The sequence below is a fragment of the Anomaloglossus baeobatrachus genome, chromosome 3 (genome assembly GCF_048569485.1).
Source record: "Anomaloglossus baeobatrachus isolate aAnoBae1 chromosome 3, aAnoBae1.hap1, whole genome shotgun sequence".
Classification (NCBI taxonomy): Eukaryota; Metazoa; Chordata; class Amphibia; order Anura; family Aromobatidae; genus Anomaloglossus; species Anomaloglossus baeobatrachus.
The window spans coordinates 89,192,796-89,215,983 of record NC_134355.1 but is presented as its reverse complement, the minus strand read 5'-3'; the positions used below and the strand labels follow the sequence as shown (position 1 = coordinate 89,215,983).

At 47.3% G+C, this 23,188-nt stretch overlaps 1 protein-coding gene across 2 annotated transcripts in view; it reads left to right on the top strand.

The window, feature by feature from the left end:
• Window positions 1–23,188, top strand: part of SNAP25 (synaptosome associated protein 25) — a 231,182-nt gene that overhangs the window by 139,821 nt on the left and 68,173 nt on the right. For both annotated transcript variants that reach the window (XM_075339297.1, XM_075339296.1), the window contains exons 2-3: window positions 6,389–6,517; window positions 7,302–7,343. In XM_075339297.1, the coding sequence (XP_075195412.1) occupies window positions 6,446–6,517; window positions 7,302–7,343 (114 nt within the window). In that variant the 5' untranslated portion in view covers window positions 6,389–6,445. The remainder of the gene's footprint in view (window positions 1–6,388; window positions 6,518–7,301; window positions 7,344–23,188) is intronic.

Below are 23,188 nucleotides of genomic sequence, written 5' to 3'. Positions count from 1 at the left end.
ATGTGCGTCACTTTCGATTTGACCCCACCGACATCGCAGCTGCGATTCCTAAATGCTAAGAAAAAAAAAATCTACATTTTTTCACCTGTAGATGTCTGTAATTCCTTGCTCTAGCGGACTGATGTACAAAACCGATACAAATTAATCAGAACTCTTGCTCCTGAGTCCTGACTGCTTTTTCTTCTCCCTTCCTTTTCTCAGTTTTAGGCCGGGGTCACACAAGCGTTGATTCTCTCATGTAAGAGCATTGGATTGATTATGGTAATAACATTCAGCTCACATTTCGGAGTTTGATCAGAGTGATCCTCTCGCATGAGATCATCGAAGCACAATGTCAGAGTTTGATCCATTTTTCTCGGAGGTGGAGAATAAAACAAAATTTTCTCCATCTTCTACATTCTGTCATCCGATTGCGACCTGATTTTTTTTTTTCCCAGACCCATAGACTTGTACATCTTCACACATAATTGTTTTTATTATCCATTTGCTTCCTAAATGCAATGTTAAAGGGAACCTGTCAGGTGAAAAAATAAATGCTCTTAACCTTCAGAAATGGGGTTAATCCGCAGGATAATACAATTTGGAACCTGCCCATCACCTGCACTTTGAGCCCTGCTACTGGGAGGAAATGAACTTTAATCCTCCCGGTAACATTCAGGTTTCATTCACAGGCGTGGCGTCGGCCCGGGTTCAGTCACCGCTCTGTGTGTGGCGATCAGTGGCTGCAACCGCCCCCCCCCCCCGCACTGACCCACAGCAGGTTCTAATGCCGAGCGACTATCAGAGACTGAATCCGCTCTGGCGCCTCCCCGATGACTTCATCCCAAATGCTGCCGGTAGGATTAAAGTTCTTTTCCTCGGCAGTGGGGCTGAAAATGCAGGCTCCAATTGCTATTATCCTGCGGATTAACTCCATTTCTTCAGATTAATAGGATTTTTACACATGACAGGTTACGTATAAACAACTTTAAACAGTCTTCATTACAGATTTCTACCTTTCTCTGCTAGAGATGTTTGTAAGTCGTTTATCTAGCTGAGTGATTTGCAAAACTGATTCAAATCTAAGTTCCTGGTTCTTACGACATTCTCCTTCCTTTCTCTCAGTGGTAAGGCCACGTCTCACTAAGCGACGTCGCTAGCGACATTGCTGCTGAGTCACGCTTTTTGTGACGCAACAGCGATGTTGCTAGCAATGTCGCTGTGTGTGACATCCAGCCACAACCTGACCCCTGCTGTGAGGTCGCCGGTGGTTGCTGAATGTCCTGGACCATTTTTTGGTCGTTGCTGTCCCACTGTGAAGCACACATCGCTGTGTGTGACAGCGAGAGAGCAACGATCTGAATGTGCAGGGAGCAGGGAGCCGGCTTCTGCGGACGCTGGTAACCAAGGTACACATCGGGTAACCAAGCAAAGGCTTTGCTTGGTTACCCGATATTTACCTTCGTTACCAGCATCCGCAGCTTCTAGAAGCCGGCTCCCTGCACCTGTAGCCAAGGTACACATCGGATAACTATAAGCAAAGCGCTTTGCTTAGTAACCTGATGTGTACTATCGTTACCAAGCACAGCATCGTTACAGGGGTCGCTGGTGGCTGATTTCTGATCGCTGTGGAAATCTGCCTTTTTGACATCTCACCAGCAACCATGTAGTGACGCTCCAGCGATCCCTCCCAGGTCAAATCTCTGGAGCATCGCTAAGTGTGACGGTACCTTTAGAGATAGCAGAAGAGAGGGGGTTGTATACAGATCTGAAGTGGAGTGAGCAGAACGTATTTGTGATCAAGAAAACAGCAGCACCCTGGATAGACACAGACCTTACGTCCAGCCTATATTACCGAGAGAATGTTTTGCATATTTTCCCAGGGGGCCTTGTTCTAGTGTCACTGCGTTGAGAAACACGTGATGGTGTCTTCGCGGTGTTGGCTGTTGATCTCCCAGAGGTTAACCATCCTTACCTATGTAGTCTTCTATTAGGAATTGCTCCCACTAGCCAATTTCCTACTCCACACTGATGAGTGGCAAATACACCGAAACAGCTGTCTGTGCATGGATACCATGTTTTGGTATAGGCGGTTTTCTTGACTGGAGACTGCCCTTCCCGTGGTTGTTCTTTCTCTGTGAATGACCTGGCTAGTTTCCTGCCAGCGTTGAGAAACATGTGATGGTGTCTCCACAGGCTTTCTTGTTTTGTATATTACAGAGAGAAACGCTCCCACAAGAGAGAAATGTCACACTTGATTCAGACTGCAAACTGCATATTGGAGGTTCCCATGATGAATGGAGAGTGTAGCCTGAAACTGTGAAATTATATTAACAAAAAGTAACTACTAATATATTGAAATATAGTGCCTTGCAAAAGTATTCGGCCCCCTTGAACTTTTCAACCTTTTCCCACATTTCAAGCTTCAAACATAAAGATAAAAACTTTAATCTTTTGGTGAAGAATCAACAACAAGTGGGACACAATTGTGAAGTAGAACGAAATTTATTGCTTATTTTACACTTTTATAAAAAATAAATAACTGAAAATTGGGGCGTGCAATATTATTCGGCCCCTTTTAAGTTAATACTGTGTGGTGCCACCTGTTGCTGCGATTACAGCTGCAAGTCTCTTGGGGTATGTGTCGATCAGTTTTGCACATCGAGAGACTGAAATTCTTGCCCATTCTTCCTTTGCAAACAGCTGGAGCTGAGTGAGGTTGGATGAGAGCGTTTGTGAACAGCAGTTTTCAGCTCTTTCCACAGATTCTCGATTGGATTCAGGTCTGGACTTTGACTTGGCCATTCTAACACCTGGATACGTTTATTTGTGAACCATTCCATTGTAGATTTTGATTTATTTTTGGGATCATTGTCTTGTTGGGAGACAAATCTCCGTCCCAGTCTCAGGTCTTTTGCAGACTCCAACAGGTTTTCTTCAAGAATGGTCCTGTATTTGGCTCATTCCATCTTCCCATCAATTTTAACCATCTTCCCTGTCCCTGCTGAAGAAAAGCAGGCCCAAACCATGATGCTGCCACCACCATGTTTGACAGTGGGGATGGTGTGTTCAGGGTGATGAGCTGTGTGGCTTTTACGTCAAACATATCGTTTGGCATTGTGCTCAAAACGTTCGATTTTGGTTTCATCTGACCAGAGCACCTTCTCCCACATGTTTGGTGTGTCTTCCAGGTGACTTGTGGCAAGCTTTAACTTTTTATGGATATCTTTGAGAAATTGCATTCTCCTTGCCACTTTTCTATAAAGGCCAGATTTGTGCAGTGTACGACTGATTGTTGTCCTATGGACAGACTCTCCCACCTCAGCTGTTGATCTCTGCAGTTCATCCAGAGTGATGATAGGCCTCTTGGCTGCATCTCTGATCAGTCTTCTCCTTGTTTGAGATGAAAGTTTTGAGGGACGGCCGGGTCTTGGTAGATTTGCAGTGGTATGATACTCCTTCCATTTCAATATGATCGCTTGCACAGTGCTCCTTGGGATGTTTAAAGTTTTGGAAATCTTTTTGTAACCAAATCCAGCTTTAAACTTTTCCACAACAGTATCATGGACCTGCCTGTTGTGTTCCTTGGTCTTCATGACGCTCTCTGTGCTTTAAACAGAACACTGAGACTATCACAGAGCAGGGGCATTTATACAGAGACTTGATTACACACAGGGCGGCTTATATTTATCATCATCAGTCATTTAGGACAACATTGGATCATTCCGAGATCCTCAATGAACTTCTGGAGTGAGTTTGCTGCACTGAAAGTAAAGGGGCCAAATAATATTGCACGCCCCAATATTCAGTTTATTCTTTTTAAAAAAGTTTAACATAAGCAATAAATTTTGGTCTACTTCACAATTGTGTCCCACTTGTTGATTCTTCAACAAAAAATTAAAATGTTTTATCTTTATGTTTGAAGCCTGAAATGTGGGAAAAGGTTGAAAAATTCAAGGGGGCCGAATACTATCGCAAGGCACTGAATATTATTTGCATGTCATAAATGTCCATAGCCTTTAAGTGATGTCTTTATTTGTATTCACGATAAATACATAATTATATAATTGTAACAGATCCAATCTTCTCTTAGTACATGTGGGGGTTGCATTATTTGTAGAGCAATCTATCATGACCATAGTGTGCACTGGACTCACTAGCCTCAGGGCCACATTCATGCATTGTTCGGCCATGTTTACCTCTGCACAGCTGTCAGGCGCACGCTACGCTGCCTATTATATCCTGTTCAAGTATTTACTGAGTATTCCATGTTTGTCTTTGTACAATGTTCACCATCGTGTCAGCACTATGAAAGTCATGAACAAATCCAACCAAGGGCAACTTGTGAAAGCTGTTCGTGTGTTCTCCCAGGGTTCGTGTGCTTTCCTACAGGTTCTCCAGTTTCCCTTCCACACTCCCAAAAATTACTGAAAGGTTAATAGGAGATTTAAGGCCTCTTTAACACACGTCCGTGCAAAACACTGAGGTGCGTATGTGTGTACGTGTTCAGCGTGTGCTGTCCATGTGCTAGCCATGTGACATTCGACAGTGTGTACTTGTATACTTACCTGTTGCCAGTGCTGCTATTACTTCCGGGTCCGCGGTGAGTGCAGTGAATATTCATGAGCATAATGAGCGGACCCAGAAGTTACGGCAGAGACAGCAGCCCAGGAGACAGGTAAGTATAAAATTTCTTTACTTTTGTATGACTTCTGTTTTCTCCGGTACGTGTCACATTGGTGTCACACGGATCACATCAGTGTGCGGTCTGTGTGACACCCGTGCTGCCGGCAGAAAACAGACATGTCGCCGTATGGTGCACCATGTGTCCGTGTGGAAACATGGACATGTGCAGAGACCCATTGATTTTAATGGGTCTACGTGTGTCCGTGTCTCCGGTACGTTTGAAAATGAACGAGATGTACCAGAATCACAAACATGTGAAAGAGGCCTACAGCTGTTGTCCAATGTAAATCACAAGTCTGCAGTGACTCTCTTTGTCACTCTCTGTGACTGCAGACTTGTGAATCCTCACATCGCATGAACTCTGCACTATGAGGATTTGCCAGTGCCAGGGACGGGAATGGTCGTCATGTGTCCGCATGTATGCGATTTGCAAACTGTTGACCAGAATCCAACTAAAGGGGTGCGACTTCGTTCAAGTAAATGTATTGAGCAAGGCCGCAATCATCTACTCGGATTCTGGTTGGGAGTCTGCATATCACACACTCGCGGCCATGTCACCTCCATTCCCGGCTCTAACATTGGCAAAGCCTCCATTCCCGGCTCTTGCACTGGCAAATCCTCACAGCGCACAGTGTGTGAGATGTGAAGATTCACAAATCTGCAGTCACATAGATTGACTGCAGACTTGTAGATTTAGACCAAACAACCCCGTGTGTGCCTGAGATGCTTATTCCCATTGAAGACAGGGATGGATGTAGTTTGCGGTCTGTAACTATACACAGAGATATATGTAGTCTCAACAGGCTTTATGGGCAACTGCAAGGACACAAACAGAAAAGGGCCCCTATGTAAGAACATTATAAGGGCCCTTTGCAGTTCAGTAGCTCATCATAATGCACAATTCCTCCTAGTTTGGTTGCAGAAATGGGCCCTTTTACATCTCGGACCACAAAGCGGCTGCACAGGTTGCACCAATGAAATGTCCGCTCCTGCCAAGGACTTTGTGTTCTTCATAGCCACCTTTCACTGGTATAAGTTTGTATACTTGTAGCAGTAATAATGGTGTCTTCATACTACAGCCCAGGCTTCTGTTATCGATGTGTGTCAGGAGGATCCCCTAATACGCACTTCCAATGGAAGGTTGTAATATATTCCACTGTATCCCATTGTATCTTCTTCCAGTATATTCAGCATTATACTTTTTTATTTACTCTATACTTTTGTATGGAGCGGATCAGTTTATAATGTAAGTCATACAACAAAAGAATATGTCATGACTTGCTCGCCTGTCATATGCCAAAAGTACATTTTAGATATGTCATTAATTATGTCGCTTTCGGTCGGTAATGCCTTAAAGGGGTTATTCCATGAAGATAACCCTACCCATATTCGTTATTAGGGCATATGAGCATCATAGAGGGGCTCTGACTGTGACTGTCCCTGGGGTTCAACTGCTCTTCAGATAGTTCTAGCAGTCCACATGGATGGCCGATTACCTTTAGTCAGTTTAGGAAGAAAATGTAAATATCTGTAATGATTGAAAATCTGTGCAAATGAAAAAAATTAACTACAAATATGAATGCAGCCTTTTAATGGGTTAAACAATTTGCGGTTTGTTACACTTTAAGAAATTTGTATCACTATGTAACTGTATCATCCTGGGAAGGAATAATGAGGTTATAAAATGATGTTTCATTATTAATTGTTATCGTTTTCCCCTTAGGTCTAAGGCTGTTCCCCGTTTCAAAGTCCCCGGCCACAAAGCACAAATCGGATCACGATGGCCGAAGACGCTGATATGCGCAATGAGCTGGAAGAAATGCAAAGACGTGCGGACCAGCTGGCCGACGAGGTGAGTGTGCAGGAGGATAGGTTGTGAGTTACACATGTCATTCTCATCCGGCTGATACAACTGTATTTATCACTAGAGAATAACTTTTAAATGGTGGAAACTCAAATTGCACAGGGGTTGGTACTTTTCAGTAGAATCTTTTGGGCAGAGAATAACCAGGAACCATTGGGGTAAGGCCGGAGTTACACTTGCGAGTGACTCAGTGAGCCTCGCATCGGCATTACCGGCACGGCCGCACACTTTCCTGCCAGAAGCGGTTCAGCTGCATGTATTCCTATGTAGCTGAGACACTCCTGTCCAGAGAGTGTGGCCGTGCCGGGTGATGTGATAATAATATCATATATCAGAGGTGTCAATCTGAAAAGCATCTAAACTAATTATTTCATTTAAGCTATTTCGTTCCTCCCAATATTTAGAGGAATATGTTTCACTTGTTCATTTTCATTAATTATGTATGAATTTTAGAAATCTAATATATAAAGCTGATTGTATGTATGTGTGTGTATATCCACTAAAGGAATCCACATAGTCGCATATACAATCACGATATTTTGCACAGAAACCTCACCTTTCACGTCCGTGAAAAAACATGCGTGATTTTCAGGGACGTGTGAAGGAGGCCTTAGGTAAAGCTTTAAAGAACTCTCCTTTGGATGGAAAATTTGTTTTTTAGTAAACTAAGAAAAATATTTGTTAATGTAAAAACTAAAACAATCTAAAATACAGCAGTTTTCTACAGACACGTTTGTGTGGTTAATGAAGTACTTTTGTGTTTGCCTTTCAGTCACTGGAGAGCACCCGCCGAATGCTGCAGTATGTGGAAGGGGTAAGTGTCAGTTGCCTTGAAGAATGATTTCTGGTGTATGGCTTTGAAATGACTCTCCATCAGGATATTTCTAAAAGTCAGAAAATATTACACTCAATGGGTTTTTTTTGTAGTACATTCCATCAGTGTCTCATAGGTGAGGTCGCACTTTTGACTCCCTCCAGGTATCTTAAAGTAAAAAACCTTGAAATCGTATCTCCAGCTAAGGCCTAAGCCACACGGCGATAAAAACAGTGCGAGTGGAGTGCTATAAAACATCGCATTCCCCTCGGACCAATTCTAGCCTGTGTGACAGCGCACATGAGTGATTATTTTCTCAGCCCTAATCGGACCGAGAAAACAATCGCAGCATGCTGCGATTGTAATGCGAGACTCTTTCTCTCGCACCCATTCAAGTGAATGGGGCGAGAGAAAAATCGCACTGCACTCGCGGTACACCGGTGTACCGCTAGTGCAGTGTGAGAATGGCAATAGCCGACTATGCAGGAGAGAGGGAGAGAAATCCCTCCCTCCCCTCCTGAGTGCCGGCCCGCCCCCCGCAGCTGAGGTCTGCTCGCACGAACGGACCTCAGTAGCAAGGACACACGCATGACACTCGGCTCTGCTGTACTGCCAGCTTGAGCCGAGTGTCATGATGCAAGGGGATCGCAGTAGTCCCCGTGTGGCCCCAGCCAGTAGCTCTTTTGTAACGCTCCAAAATCCACATGTGGGGTGTGAAGAATTCTTCTTTCAAGTTTGTGGCGCTTTCTCTCAACCGTTTAATGTCTATTCATTCAAAATGAAGAAGCCATTGTCAAATATGTCTTTTTTGGGAACAACCTTGGTTTTCATGCGTTCCAGTCTCAAACTACAAACCTGCTTGAGCCCATGAGAACATTTCTTCACCTCTTAACTATTCTCTCCTCATGTCCCTGTCAGTCAGTGATAATGTCCTCCCATCGATTGACGACAACCCGCTCTTAAAAAATTAAAAGAAATTTAGGTCCAGAGATGTGAGGTCCTAGCAGGACAATACCCATTACCTAAGGCCCTAAATAAAGCAAGGCTGGAGTAGAGTCCGCCTTTGGCCTAGATACATTCCAAATTTAAGTGGTCATTGCCAATTTTGAACACTTTACCTTATCCGAAGAATATGGAATATCTTCCTAATTGATGGAAATCTGACTTCCACCGATCTATAAAATCCCATCTGATTTGATTGGAGCGTGAGCATGTGCATCTCTACTTTGGTGGGGGTCCGATCAGTTGGAGCCCCAGAAATTGGGACATTTTTTTCCTATCCTATCGATAAAGGACAACCTGCAAAGTTGGCACAAACCTTTTTATGATTTATCGTGAAGAGTAAGACCAGCAACTCGATGGCTTGATACTATCAAGATAATGGTGGAGAAGACCCTAGTGAACCTATCTAGGATTACACAAGATCGATCTTCCTACAAAGCGTTCATCCATCAAGTCACCATGGCTCGAGATCGAGCTGAAGGCCATTGAAAGAAAGAAAAGAATTGTTGCCACCACTAGTGATTATGCATGAAAAAGATTTCAGGCAGTAACGTCCTTCTCCAGGTTTTCTGAAGTTCAGGGTATGTGGCGATAGGTAAATGCCACCTCATCCTGGGCACTACAGAAAACCCACCTGGCAGGAGACAGTCACTTATATGGGTTGTGTCTTTACTTCTAGATTTATGTCTGTAATAACCCATGGCAGGAGGATCACCTAGAAGAAGTGGTGCTGTCGTCTACCTTTATTTACAGGGTTAGTCAACTACTGGACAACCCTTCTCAATTATTATAATCCTCCATATAAAATAAAAACCGTATGTACTTACCTGACCTGCAGTGTCTTTGCCTAGTCTCCTGGGGCTCACGTGTCATTGTTATGCTATGTGAGCCCTCATGTCATCAGTGGTCACTTCAGTCTCGCCTCCTTCAGACGAATCTGAAACCCAGAAGAAATGAGACCTTTCTAAACGCCTCCAAATGTCCGTTACATCTGAAGGAAGTGAGAATGAAGTGGCCGCTGATTGTGTGAAGTGCTCATGTGGCATAAAATGTCTCATATGCCCCCCGGAGACCAGGTGCCGACATCGCTGGGACTGCACCAGCACTGGGGGTGAGTATAGACTGATTTTATTTTATATGGGATAATATAACAATTGATAAAGGGTTATCTGAGTAATGTACAACCCCTTTAGGGCACGTGTCAGCTGATTCATGCTGCTCAGGTCACGAGCAGCTTGAATCAGATCGTGGTGGCGTGATTGCAGCCAGTTACATTATTCTAAACACTCAGAGAAAATATATTTTAAAGATCCAACCGGGGACCATAGCCGGAGACAAGACTAGTTCGGCACCGTCCCCAATCTGCTTCTCCCAGCGCCACTGCAGGTGATTGACAGGTCCGTCCCATCCCTAGAGACCTGTCAATCACCTGGAGCAGTGTTTGGTAAAGCCAACTGGGTCGGTGCAGGACTAAAGGCTGCTTTACACCAGACAATCTATCGTGCGATAGATCGTCGGGGTCACGGTTTTTGTGACGCACATCCGGCATCGCTGGCGTGTGTGACACCTCCTAGCGACGCAGTATCGCTCACAAATCGTGAGTCGGGTACTGCTCGCTAGGTTCCATAATATCGTTTAATTTAGTTGACCATCGTTTCCATTTCCGTGGTAGCACACGCCGCTCCGTGTGACACCACGGGAACGATGAGCAGCTCACCTGCCTCCCGCGGCCGCCGCCGGCTCTATGTGGAAGGAAGGAGGTGGGCGGGATGTTTACGTCCCGCTCATCTCCGCCCCTCCGCTTCTATTGGCCGGCGGCCGTGTGACGTCGCTGTGTCGCTGAACGTCCCTCCCACCCCAGGAAGTGGACGTTCGCCGCCCACAGCGAGGTCGCACGAGAGGTAAGTATGTGTGACGGGGGTTACTAACTTTGTGCGACACGGGCAGCGATTTGCCCGTGACGCAAAAAGGACGGGAAGGGTACGATCGATTGTGAAATCGCACAATCGGTCGTACCGTGTAAAGCAGCCTTTAGTCTTTTCTCCAGCTGCGGTCCTCGACTGGATCTTTTAACGTTACAGAAAATAATCATTTAATTCCCGCTGGGCAGGATGAATCGCCTGGCGAGTTCCCTTTAATGGGGTATTCCAATCTCCAAGATCCTATCCTCATAAGTAGTAGGTGTAATAATAATAATAATATTAGCAAATACCTCCAATTAGGAATGTAGTATATTCTCCTGATTCACTATGTCGGTTACCTCATGTTCAGGGCATTGTAGGACCTTAGGTATCCATGGTTACGACCATGAGCAACTCACTAACTAAGTAAATATGTGTGGTAATAACCATGGATACCTAAGGTTCTGCAATGCCCTGAACATGAGGTAAGCGACATAGTCAAGCAGAAGAACTGTTCTACATTTCTAACTGGAGGTATTTGCTAATATTATTATTATTATTACACCTATTACATATTGGGATATGATGTTTGTGATGGGAATATCCCTTTAAGTACTACCTAATAGCCAATAGATCTGATCTAAACTCCTGCTAAATTTGAGCACGTAATGGCAGTAAACAATGAATGTAGAGGTGTGAATGTGGGATTTTCTCTCTGACTTCTATCGGCAGGTCTGGTAGGCAGATGTGCATTTAATTAATAGGAAAACATGGATTATGTAGCTCTTATGGGGCCCATAAGAAGGAGGGTTTAAAAGGGACCTGTCTCCAGGTGAAAAGCCGCCATTTTTGTTCTTCCTGCTGGTCACCTGAGCATATTCTTTTTGTTTTGTTTATAAATCCGCCATACTGTTCCAGAGAGATGAGATTTTTTTTATTTCGTGCTAATTTATAGTCTTTACTAAATCGTAATTAGGCAGAGCATCCTACAGATACGCCCCAGAGGAGCCTAAGAGCAGAAACATTTGCACCAAATAGAAAGTCCCATATATCTCTGGAACCGTACCAAAACAGCAAGCTCAGGGGAGCAGCGGGATTCGGACAACAGCAAAAATTGGGGACAGGGCTCCTTTGTCTGATCCTAATTACCTACAGTCACAATGTCAGCAGAACAGTGAGATGGGCAGTACCTCAATTCATCCATCAGTCTCATAAAAAATGGGAGGCCACAGGAGAGATGAACAATCAAGGATCACATCTTGGCATTTCCATCTGGAACCCTCTCACTTTATTTTTGCTTTTGACATAACTTGGGGCATTTAAAAGTAAATCTGTCAGCAGGTTTTTGCTATTCTATAATCTGACAGCAGCATAATGTAGGAACACAGAGCCTGATTCCAGGAATGATTGTTGTAGTTTCAATACAATCAGTGTTTTATCATCAGGAAATTAAAGGCCCTGTCACACACAGAGATTAATCTGTGGCAGATCTGTGGCAGATCTGTGGCAGATCTGTGGCAGATCTGTGGCAGATCTGTGATAGATCTGTGGCAGATCTGTGGCAGATCTGTGGTTGCAGTGAAATTGTGGACAATCAGTGCCAGGTTTGTGGCTGTGTACAAATGGAACAATATGTCCATGATTTCACTGCAACCACAGATCTGCCAAAGATTTATCTCAGTGTGTGATGGGGCCTTAGCACTACAGAACTATGTCTCATGCCAGTTCAGATAAGTTGGGTATCTCTGCCCCCCCCACTGATTGGCAGCTTGCTCATAATGCACACAAGAAGCTACCAATCAGGGGTGTGGGCGGGGTTATACACAACTCAGTTTGAGCACTGCTACATCTACAGCAGATAAAACAAGGATTCATGCAAAACTGCACCAAGCAGTCCAAAAGTGACAATTCACTGGAATCGAGGTCTCTGCTTCTACTCTTAGGCGGTCTTTACTCGTTGCAACATCGGTAACGATATATCGTCGGGGTCACGTCGTTGTGGTGACGCACATCCGGCTCCGTTACCGACATCGCAACGTGTAAACCATAGGAGCAACGATCACCGATCGCAAAAACGTCAAAAATCGTTGATCGGTGACACGTCGCTCCTTTCCTTAATATTGTTACTACTGCCGGTATGATTTTGTTCGTCGGTCCTGCGGCATCACACATCGCTATGTATGACACCGCAGGAGCGACGAACATCTCCTTACCTGCGTCCACCGACAATGCGGAAGGAAGGAGGTGGGCGGGATGTTTCGGCCGCTCATCTCTGCCCATCTGCTTCTATTGGCCGGCCGCTTAGTGACGTCGCGGTGATGTCGCTGTGACGCCGAACGCACCTCCCCCTTGAAGGAGGGATTGTTCGGCGGTCACAGCGACGTCACTGACCAGGTATGTGCGTGTGACGCTGCCGTAGTGATAATGTTCGCTACGGCAGCAATCACCACATATTGCATGTGCGACGGGGGCGGGAGCTATCGCGCACGACATCGCTAGCAATTGCTAGCGATGTCGCAGCGTGTAAAGCCTGCCTTAGATTTCATAACAAAAAACCTGCTGACAGATTCCCATTAACTCTTTCAGTTTGTTCTCTGAACTTATAGTGTGTTGTCATACCACCTGAAAATGACGGAGCCAAATCTGTGCTATTTATTATATTGAATACTTCTTTATAAATCAGTAACACGCTGCACAGTGTTTCTGGCCTATTGATCAGTGACCCTTGTTGTTTACATGGAAATAAGCAAAAAGTATATTTCAGCCGAGACGCGCGTCTGCCATATTACATTTATTCTTCATTACCGCTGAAAATAATTTCCTTTAAAGTGGATTTAAAATTGTATTACCTGAAAAAAACAAACAAACAAAAAAAACAAATGAGTCCTCGGCCATGTGCTGCGCAGTTCTATCGTAATCACATTATCTCATAAATGGTGGTACATTGTCCTGGTAAACAAATGCTTTTCAATTAACCTCTTGATACTCTGACGTTCTTGTTCTTAAAGCAGCCCTGTCACAATACAAACTGTATGCATTATTAAATCAATCACTTAGACCTGAAGAGACTGGTGTACTTACTTTGACAACCCATTTCAGAACAGCTGATTAATCCTTCCTGATATTAAAAAGAGCATTTTATCAACCTTGCAATAAAGTGAGAGAGCTCACGAGTCCAAGAGTATTCAGGTTTTGCCAACCCATTCAGACAGCTGTAGCTTTAAGGAGCAGTGTGATATCTCAGCAGGGAGGAGGGACACTGAGGAAGTGTTAATCAGGCTAAGTGGAAGGAGATTCAGCAGGGAGAGGGGACATTGGGAGTCAGTCAGTAAGGCAAGGTCTGTGGAGATTCAGAAGCAGTAGAGAGAAGGGCCATTGATTGTCCGGCAGGCAAGATAGGTGGAGATTTGGCATCAGGGAGGTGGGACATTGAGAAGCTGTCTTGGAGGTTAAGGCTACTTTCACACATCCGGTTTGAGCCCTGCGGCTCAATCCGGCTGTGAAAACTATGCAACGGATGCGGCGAAAACACCGCATCCTTTGCATAAGTTTTTACATGCGGCTGGTCCGTTTTTTTCCGGTTGCGGCATGCTACTGAGCATGCGCAGTAGAAAAAACCGCATGCGACGACCGGATGCGGTTTTTTCCGCATCGCGCCGCATCCGGCCTCCATAGGGATGCATTGAAAAATGCACCGCAGCGGCCGGATGCGGCGCGATGCGGTGTTTTTTGCCGGAGCAAAAAACGTTGCAGGGAACGTTCGATCCGGCCGCCGCATCGGCTAAATCTGCCGCATGCGGCAAAAACCGGACCGAACGCAAGCCCCTGCGGCACAATACGGCACTAATGTAAGTCTATGCAAAAAAAAACGCAATCGGCGTTACAAAAGCCGGTTGCGGTTTTTCTGCAGAACGCCGTATTGTGCCGCAGAGCAAAAATCCGGATGTGTGAAAGCAGCCTAAGGCTACTTTCACACATCCGGTTTGAGCCCTGCGGCTCAATCCGGCTGTGAAAACTATGCAACGGATGCGGTGAAAACACCGCATCCTTTGCATAAGTTTTTACATGCGGCTGGTCCGGTTTTTTCCGGTTGCGGCATGCTACTGAGCATGCGCAGTGGAAAATACCGCATGCGGCGACCGGATGCGGTTTTTTCCGCATCGCGCCGCATCCGGCCTCCATAGGGATGCATTGAAAAATGCGCCGCAGCGGCCGGATGCGGCGCGATGCGGTGTTTTTTGCCGGAGCAAAAAACGTTGCAGGGAACGTTCGATCCGGCCGCCGCATCGGCTACATCTGCCGCATGCGGCAAAAACCGGACCGAACGCAAGCCCCTGCGGCACAATGCGGCACTAATGTAAGTCTATGCAAAAAAAACCGCAACCGGCGTTATAAAAGCCGGTTGCGGTTTTTCTGCAGAACGCCGTATTGTGCCGCAGAGCAAAAATCCGGATGTGTGAAAGTACCCTTAGTGGGAGAGGACACGGAGTAGCTTTAATTCAAACTACATATCAATCGGAGGGAGGAGGGACATTGAGGAGCTTTCACTTAGGCTAAGTGAAAGGAGATACAGCTGCAGCAGGGAGGAGAGACATTCAGTGTCTATCAGTAAGGCCTGCGACACACATCCGTGCCGCCGGCACGTGTTTGTCATTTTTTACACGTACCGGCGACACGGAGACACGTTAAGCAATGCTACCCTATTGTAGCAGGCACACACACGTAAAACCACACGGAACGTGTGTCCGTGTGCGTTTGTACGTGTGTGCGTTTTTCAAAGCGCTGACATGTCAGTGTTTTCTCCCGCAGCACGGGTGTTACACGGCCCGCACCCGTACCACACGGGTGTAGTGTGGATGCGGTCCCGTGTGACACGCGCCGGAGAAAACACACGTGTCAGTGAAAAAAAAAAAAAACATTAACTCACCTTCTACAGCCCTCCTGTCTCTGCCGCTGCTGCCACTTGCTGCCGACCGCCGCTCATTATTCTCATTGAATATTCACTTCACTGCCTGGCAGCAGCAGCAGCGGGGAGACGGGAGGGCTGAAGACCGAAGATCAGCACCACGAACAGCAGCGCGGATAGCAGGAAGGACCACGTAAGTATGTAAATTACCGGTTCTACGTGTGCTATCGCGGATAGCACATGTAGAACACACGTGGCCCGCACGTACCAGAGACACGTACTTACCTGCACGCAACACGCAGGGGAAATATGTGTCTCCTGGCACGTGCGTGATTTTCCCGTGAGTGTGGCAGAGGCCTAAAGGAGGGTTTGGCAGCAGGGAGGTGGGACACTGAGAAGCTGTCATGGAGGATAGGTGGGATGAGAGAACACGGTCAGTCGGCAGGGATGTGGGATATTGAGGAGCTATCACTTGGGCTAAGTGAAAGGAGATTCAGCAGCAGCATGGAGGAGAGACACTGAGTGTCTGTCAGTAAATCTAGGTGGGTGGAGGCTTGGCAGCAGAAAGGAGGGACACTGAGACACTGTTATGGAGGTAAAGTGGGGTGACAGGACACAGTAGCTTTCATTCAAGCTACATATAAATTGGCAGGGAGGAGGGACACTGAGGAGCTGTCAAAGAGGTTAGTTGGGTGATTAGGACACAGTAGCTTTCAATCAAGCTAGCCGTCAATCGACAGGGAGGAGGGACACTGAGGAATTATCACTCAGGCCATGTGGGTTGAAATTCAGCAGTGACAGGGAGGAATGGTGTTGCGGGCAGAGGAGGGGATGCTGCGCTTTCCCACTGCTCGGGTCCGGCTGCCGCTGCTGCTGCGGCCGCTGCTGCTGCTCGGTGGTGGCTCGAGCGGTGGGCCGGATCCCGGGGACTCGAACGGCGTTCCTCGCCCATGAGTGAAAAGGGGATTTGAATGTGGGGATTTATTGTCCGTGACGCCACCCACAGTTGCGGTGATAATGGTGACACCACCGCTGCTCTGGACGGGGATCCCGGGAGCGGTGAGAGGGAGCAGCTTGGTTGTTATTTCTCCCCTCTGTGGGTAGGGGGTTGGTTGTCCCGGGGCCCGGTGATGGGGTAGGGATTGATGGCAGGCGGGCTACGGGGCCCGGCGAGGTGCAGGGTCGCGGGGGCAGCGCTGTGCCGCACGGCACTGTGGTACTCACTCAGCCCAATGATGAAGACACAGTTCTCGGTAAAACACACGGCTGGATGGACGGGTCCCACAGACGGCTGCGGTGTTGTTGCTCCCAGCGGGTTGGTGGCAACTGCCTTTCCCTGCACCTAAGATGTCCGTACGGTTCCAATGGGTTCCCACCGGTAACCCGCTCCCCGGCTTGGATATGGGCCGGAGGAGCCCCTTTTGCCCGCAGGCACTGGCTCTGAGAAACGGTTGCCTTGGCAGTGGCGGTGTCTCTCTCACTTGGTTGGACTGTTGCCTTCTGTCGGGACTTGATTGTTTGGAAACCCAGGAGGTCCCCTTCACTAACGGATTTGGCAAATTCACGGCGACTCCTAGCCTTGCCGGGGTCCGAAAAGCACCTGCCAGATGGTGCTGGCTCCTCTTTGTGTACCGGTCTGGTACCGCCGGGCCACCGCCCGTCCACGGTCCTTACGGTAGACTCCAATCGGCCACTCCTGCAGACGGTCACCACCGTCTGCCAACCTTGCTGATCTGTCCGGGCCACACACCCGGACCAACTTCAGGCTGCTTAGCTGTCACTTTTCTCATCTCTCATTTTCACTTCTCAACTGTCCTCACTCCTCTCCAAACTCTATCTGCCTGGTTTTCCCGCCTCCAGGACTGTGAACTCCTCGGTGGGCGGGACCAACCGCCTGGCCCACCCCCTGGTGTGATCATCAGCCCCTGGAGGAAGGCAACAAGGGTTTTGTGTTCTGGCTTTGGTGTGCCTGCTGGGAGTGTGGGGCGTGTGGGTGTTGTGCTCTGTGGCCCCTGGCTTGTCCAGGGCGCCACAATGGCACGAAGTGTTTGTCATTCAGACATGGTGGACAGAGATTTGCTAACTTTTCACAAAGAATTACACAACTATTTTGACATGCATTTTGAAAGTAAGTACAACTGCCTCATCAGGTCTAAGACATCTGTGCAATAATGTATGCAGGTTGAATTGTGAAATCGGATCTGTCTATGACTTATACTATATACTTTATGTTCATTTGAAAATGAAAGTAACTGACATAAGGTTTCATACTACAGTAATATGGCATTCACAGGTTTAACTTGTAGGTCGTGTGCCCCAAAGCCAGAGGAACTGTGCATTGTGTCTTTCCTCCGTTATTCTAGTGATTTATGAAAAAATTGACAAATGGGTGTCATCATTCCCTTGTCAAAGGGGTGTGCACCTGCACTGTCTCTGCTGATTGGACAACACACCACCGACTAGTAACTCTTAGGCTACAGTGCCTACAAGTAGTATTCAACCCCCTGCAGATTTAGCAGGTTTGATAAGATGCAAATAAGTTAGAGCCTGCAAACTTCAAACAAGAGCAGGATTTATTAACAGATGCATAAATCTTACAAACCAACAAGTTATGTTGCTCAGTTAAATTTTAATAAATTTTCAACATAAAAGTGTGGGTCAATTATTATTCAACCCCTAGGTTTAATATTTTGTGGAATAACCCTTGTTTGCAATTACAGCTAATAATCATCTTTTATAAGACCTGAACAGGCCGGCACAGGTCTCTGGAGTTATCTTGGCCCACTCCTCCATGCAGATCTTCTCCAAGTTATCTAGGTCCTTTGGGTGTCTCATGTGGACTTTAATCTTGAGCTCCTTCCACAAGTTTTCAATTGGGTTAAGGTCAGGAGACTGACTAGGCCACTGCAACACCTTGATTTTTTCCCTCTTGAACCAGGCCTTGGTTTTATTGGCTGTGTGCTTTGGGTCGTTGTCTTGTTGGAAGATGAAATGATGACCCATCTTAAGATCCTTGATGGAGGAGCGGAGGTTCTTGGCCAAAATCTCCAGGTAGGCCGTGCTATCCATCTTCCCATGGATGCGGACCAGATGGCCAGGCCTCTTGGCTGAGAAACAGCCCCACAGCATGATGCTGTCACCACCATGCTTGACTGTAGGGATGGTATTCTTGGGGTCGTATGCAGTGCCATCCAGTCTCCAAACGTCACGTGTGTGGTTGGCACCAAAGATCTCGATCTTGGTCTCATCAGACCAGAGAATCTTGAACTAGTCTGTCTCAGAGTCCTCCAAGTGATCATGAGCAAACTGTAGACGAGCCTTGACATGACGCATTGAAAGTAAAGGTACCTTACGGGCTCGTCTGGAACGGAGACCATTGCGGTGGAGTACGTTACTTATGGTATTGACTGAAACCAATGTCCCCACTGCCATGATATCTTCCCGCAGCTCCTTCCTTGTTGTCCTTGGGTTAGCCTTGACTCTTCGGACAAGCCTGGCCTTGGCACGGGAGGAAACTTTCAAAGGCTGTCCAGGCCGTGGAAGGCTAACAGTAGTTCCATAAGCCTTCCACTTCCGGATGATGCTCCCAACAGTGGAGATAGGTAGGCCCATCTCCTTGGAAAGGGTTTTGTACCCCTTGCCAGCCTTGTGACCCTCCACGATCTTGTCTCTGATGGCCTTGGAATGCTCCTTTGTCTTTCCCATGTTGACCAAGTATGAGTGCTGTTCACAAGTTTGGGGAGGGTCTTAATTAGTCAGAAAAGGCTGGAAAAAGAGATAATTAATCCAAACATGTGAAGCTCATTGTTCTTTGTGCCTGAAATACTTCTTAATACTTTAGGGGAACCAAACAGAATTCTTGTGGTTTGAGGGGTTGAATAATAAATGACCCTCTGAATAAACTTTTCACAATTTAAAAAAAAAATAAAAAAAGAAATAACATTCTTTTTTGCTGCAGTGCATTTCACACTTCCAGGCTGATCTACAGTCCAAATGTCACAATGCCAAGTTAATTCCGAATGTGTAAACCTGCTAAATCTGCATGGGGTTGAATACTACTTGTAGGCACTGTATGTGCCCACGCTGCGGAAAATGCGCGGATTTGCTGCGGATTTCTCGCGGAAAAGCCGCGGATTTTCCTGAAATCTGCAGCACAGCTACTCCCCAGCCATTGCTATGGCATTTGGGAAATGCTGTTCCCACGCTGCGGATTTGTCTGCAGCGGAAATCGTGAAGATTTTCGTGCAGAAAAATCTGCAGCATGTCAATTATTGTTGCGGATTTTCGTGCGGATTTTGCCTATTCAATTGAATTAAAAAAAATCGCGAAATCCGCAACAAAATCCGCGTCAAATCCGCACAAAATCCGCACCTATAAAAAGGTGTGGATTCCGGGGGAAAGCTGCGGATTTTGATGCAGAAAAATCCGCAGATACAGACTACCATGGGCACATAGCCTAAGGGGATGTGCGCACGTGTGCGTATTGCATGCAGTTACGCTGCGTTCTGCACCGCAGTGTAACTGCATGCATCCTGCGTCCCCTGCATAATCTATGGAGATTGTGCAGGAGCCGTGCGCACGTGGCATATTAGAACGCAGCGATTCGGATGCTGCCCGAATAGCTGCGTTCTAAGAAGTGACATGTCACTTCTTCCGTGCGGTTTGCATGCTGTCTTTAGGGAGAGGCAGCATGCAGGGCGCACGTTCTCTGCCGGCACCATGCGCTTCAGAACGCAGCTGTTCAGCTGCGCTCTGAAGCGGACCTTTTCTGTGCGGTGCAGAGCGAACACGTGCGCACATAGCCTAATAGTGAGGAAAGCATAATCTCATGGAGAGCAGAATTTCTTAGACCCGCAACACACATCCGTGTAATTTGTATGTGTGCGGTACGTATTTGCACGTACCGGAGACACGTACACACAGAGACCCATGTTATTCAATGGAAGATGGCACACGTACGTAAAATCACACGGAACGTGTGTCCGTGTCGTAAGTACGTGTGTGCGGTTTTCTACATGGACGACATGTCCGTTTTTGGCCGGCAGCACGCAGGCACGCACCCGCTTTAGTCTATGGGTCAGTGCCTGCACGGACCGCTCACGGAGTATGTCCGTGTTCAGCAAGTATCATCCGTGTCCGTTGTTCATCACAAAATTTGAAACACTTGTTACCAATCTATCAGGTCAATTGATGGCAAACAACAACACCAGGATCTCATGATGAATGATTAACCACGTTAATTGGGTAAGAATGCGGGCCTTTATAAACGGACAGCACACGGACTGCACACGTACGTATTTTATGTCAACACAGACATTCCACACCCACACACGGCTCGCATACGCCATCACGCGGATACCATACGTACCGGAGAAACGCCCCAAAAATACGGAACACGGACCCGAAAAACGGACCGTGTCATACGGACTTTTTTTTGCGGAAGTGTGTTTGAGGCAGGGCTGTATTTTGCCTTCATGCTGCCCTAGGCACTTTAAGTGGTCGCGCCCCTTAGTGACAACGTAACACTGAGTTTTCGCACACGACATCTGTTTAAGGCAGATCTACTCTGTAAAACACTTGAAAAAGTATCAATGAGAAACAAAGGGCACTAACCCCCCCAATGGGGATCACCACAGGCACAGCAAAACATAGCATGAGTATAAAATATTCCCACCACACCGTCCCCACTTATATACTGTGACTGTCACACTGCCCCTAATAAACTACACACTGCCCTCCCGTATAAATTATACCCACCACACCTTCCTCAATTATGAAATATGATCTGCACATTGACCTCACATCATGCTGCCCCCTCCTCACAATGTCCCATGCATGCTGCCCCTTCCTCACAATGTCCCATGCATGCTGCCCCTTCCTCACAATGTCCCATGCATGCTGCCCCCTCCTCACAATGTCCCATGCATGCTGCCCCCTCCTCACAATGTCCCATGCATGCTGCCCCCTCCTCACAATGTCCCATGCATGCTGCCCCCTCCTCACAGTACCATACTATGAAGAAAAAGACATGGATCGCACATCCCAAAAATACAATGATCTAAAGCCGCTAGGCAAAAAATTAAATAGAACATGAGGTTCTTTTGTTACCATTCTGATCAGATTGTATTAAGCCCACTGCCACGTCACGGCAAACCTCTTGAGTGGGTCCCTAACCTGACCTTTTTGTGTGGCACCGTGCACTGACCACCGCCGCAGCGACAAAGCGCCAGCAGGGCGGGCGACCTGGTGCCTCACAGCACCCATGCTGCAAGGCAAAGCCCCCAAGGCTCCAGGCCGCGCCGCCCCACCGACACCACACCACCACAACAGCAGCCACCACACAGCACCAGCACACAGTGAGAGGAGCTGTGCACTCACCTCCCACTGGCTCCCATATGTGAACTGGGAGCAAAAAGAAGGCTGACCCCTCTTGCAGTCTCCTGCTGATTAAAATCACCTGTGCCAAATGGGGAGAGTGCAGATCCAAGCAAAAAAAGAGGGGGATAGACTGATATAAATACCATACTATGAAGAAAAAGACATGGATCGCACATCCCAAAAATACAATGATCTAAAGCCGCTAGGCAAAAAATTAAATAGAACATGAGGTTCTTTTGTTACCATTCTGATCAGATTGTATTAAGCCCACTGCCACGTCACGGCAAACCTCTTGAGTGGGTCCCTAACCTGACCTTTTTGTGTGGCACCGTGCACTGACCACCGCCGCAGCGACAAAGCGCCAGCAGGGCGGGCGACCTGGTGCCTCACAGCACCCATGCTGCAAGGCAAAGCCCCCAAGGCTCCAGGCCGCGCCGCCCCACCGACACCACACCACCACAACAGCAGCCACCACACAGCACCAGCACACAGTGAGAGGAGCTGTGCACTCACCTCCCACTGGCTCCCATATGTGAACTGGGAGCAAAAAGAAGGCTGACCCCTCTTGCAGTCTCCTGCTGATTAAAATCACCTGTGCCAAATGGGGAGAGTGCAGATCCAAGCAAAAAAAGAGGGGGATAGACTGATATAAATACCATAGTATGAAGAAAAAGACATGGATCGCACATCCCAAAAATACAATGATCTAAAGCCGCTAGGCAAAAAATTAAATAGAACATGAGGTTCTTTTGTTACCATTCTGATCAGATTGTATTAAGCCCACTGCCACGTCACGGCAAACCTCTTGAGTGGGTCCCTAACCTGACCTTTTTGTGTGGCACCGTGCACTGACCACCGCCGCAGCGACAAAGCGCCAGCAGGGCGGGCGACCTGGTGCCTCACAGCACCCATGCTGCAAGGCAAAGCCCCCAAGGCTCCAGGCCGCGCCGCCCCACCGACACCACACCACCACAACAGCAGCCACCACACAGCACCAGCACACAGTGAGAGGAGCTGTGCACTCACCTCCCACTGGCTCCCATATGTGAACTGGGAGCAAAAAGAAGGCTGACCCCTCTTGCAGTCTCCTGCTGATTAAAATCACCTGTGCCAAATGGGGAGAGTGCAGATCCAAGCAAAAAAAGAGGGGGATAGACTGATATAAATACCATACTATGAAGAAAAAGACATGGATCGCACATCCCAAAAATACAATGATCTAAAGCCGCTAGGCAAAAAATTAAATAGAACATGAGGTTCTTTTGTTACCATTCTGATCAGATGTCCCATGCGTGCTGCCCCCTCCTCACAATGTCCCATGCGTGCTGCCCCCTCCTCACAATGTCCCATGCATGCTTCCCCCTCCTCACAATGTCCCATGCATGCTTCACCGTCCTCACAATGTCCCATGCATGCTGCCCCCTCCTCACAATGTCCCATGCATGCTGCCCCCTCCTCACAGTGTCCCATGCATGCTGCCCCCTCCTCACAGTGTCCCATGCATGCTGCTCCCTCCTCACAGTTTCCCATGCATGCTGTTCCCTCCTCACAATGTCCCATGCATGTTGCCCCTCTCCATGAGCTCCTAATGCTGCCTTCCTCTTTTTCATAATGACACCTCCATGCTGCCCCACTCATCCTAAGACCACCACACTAAC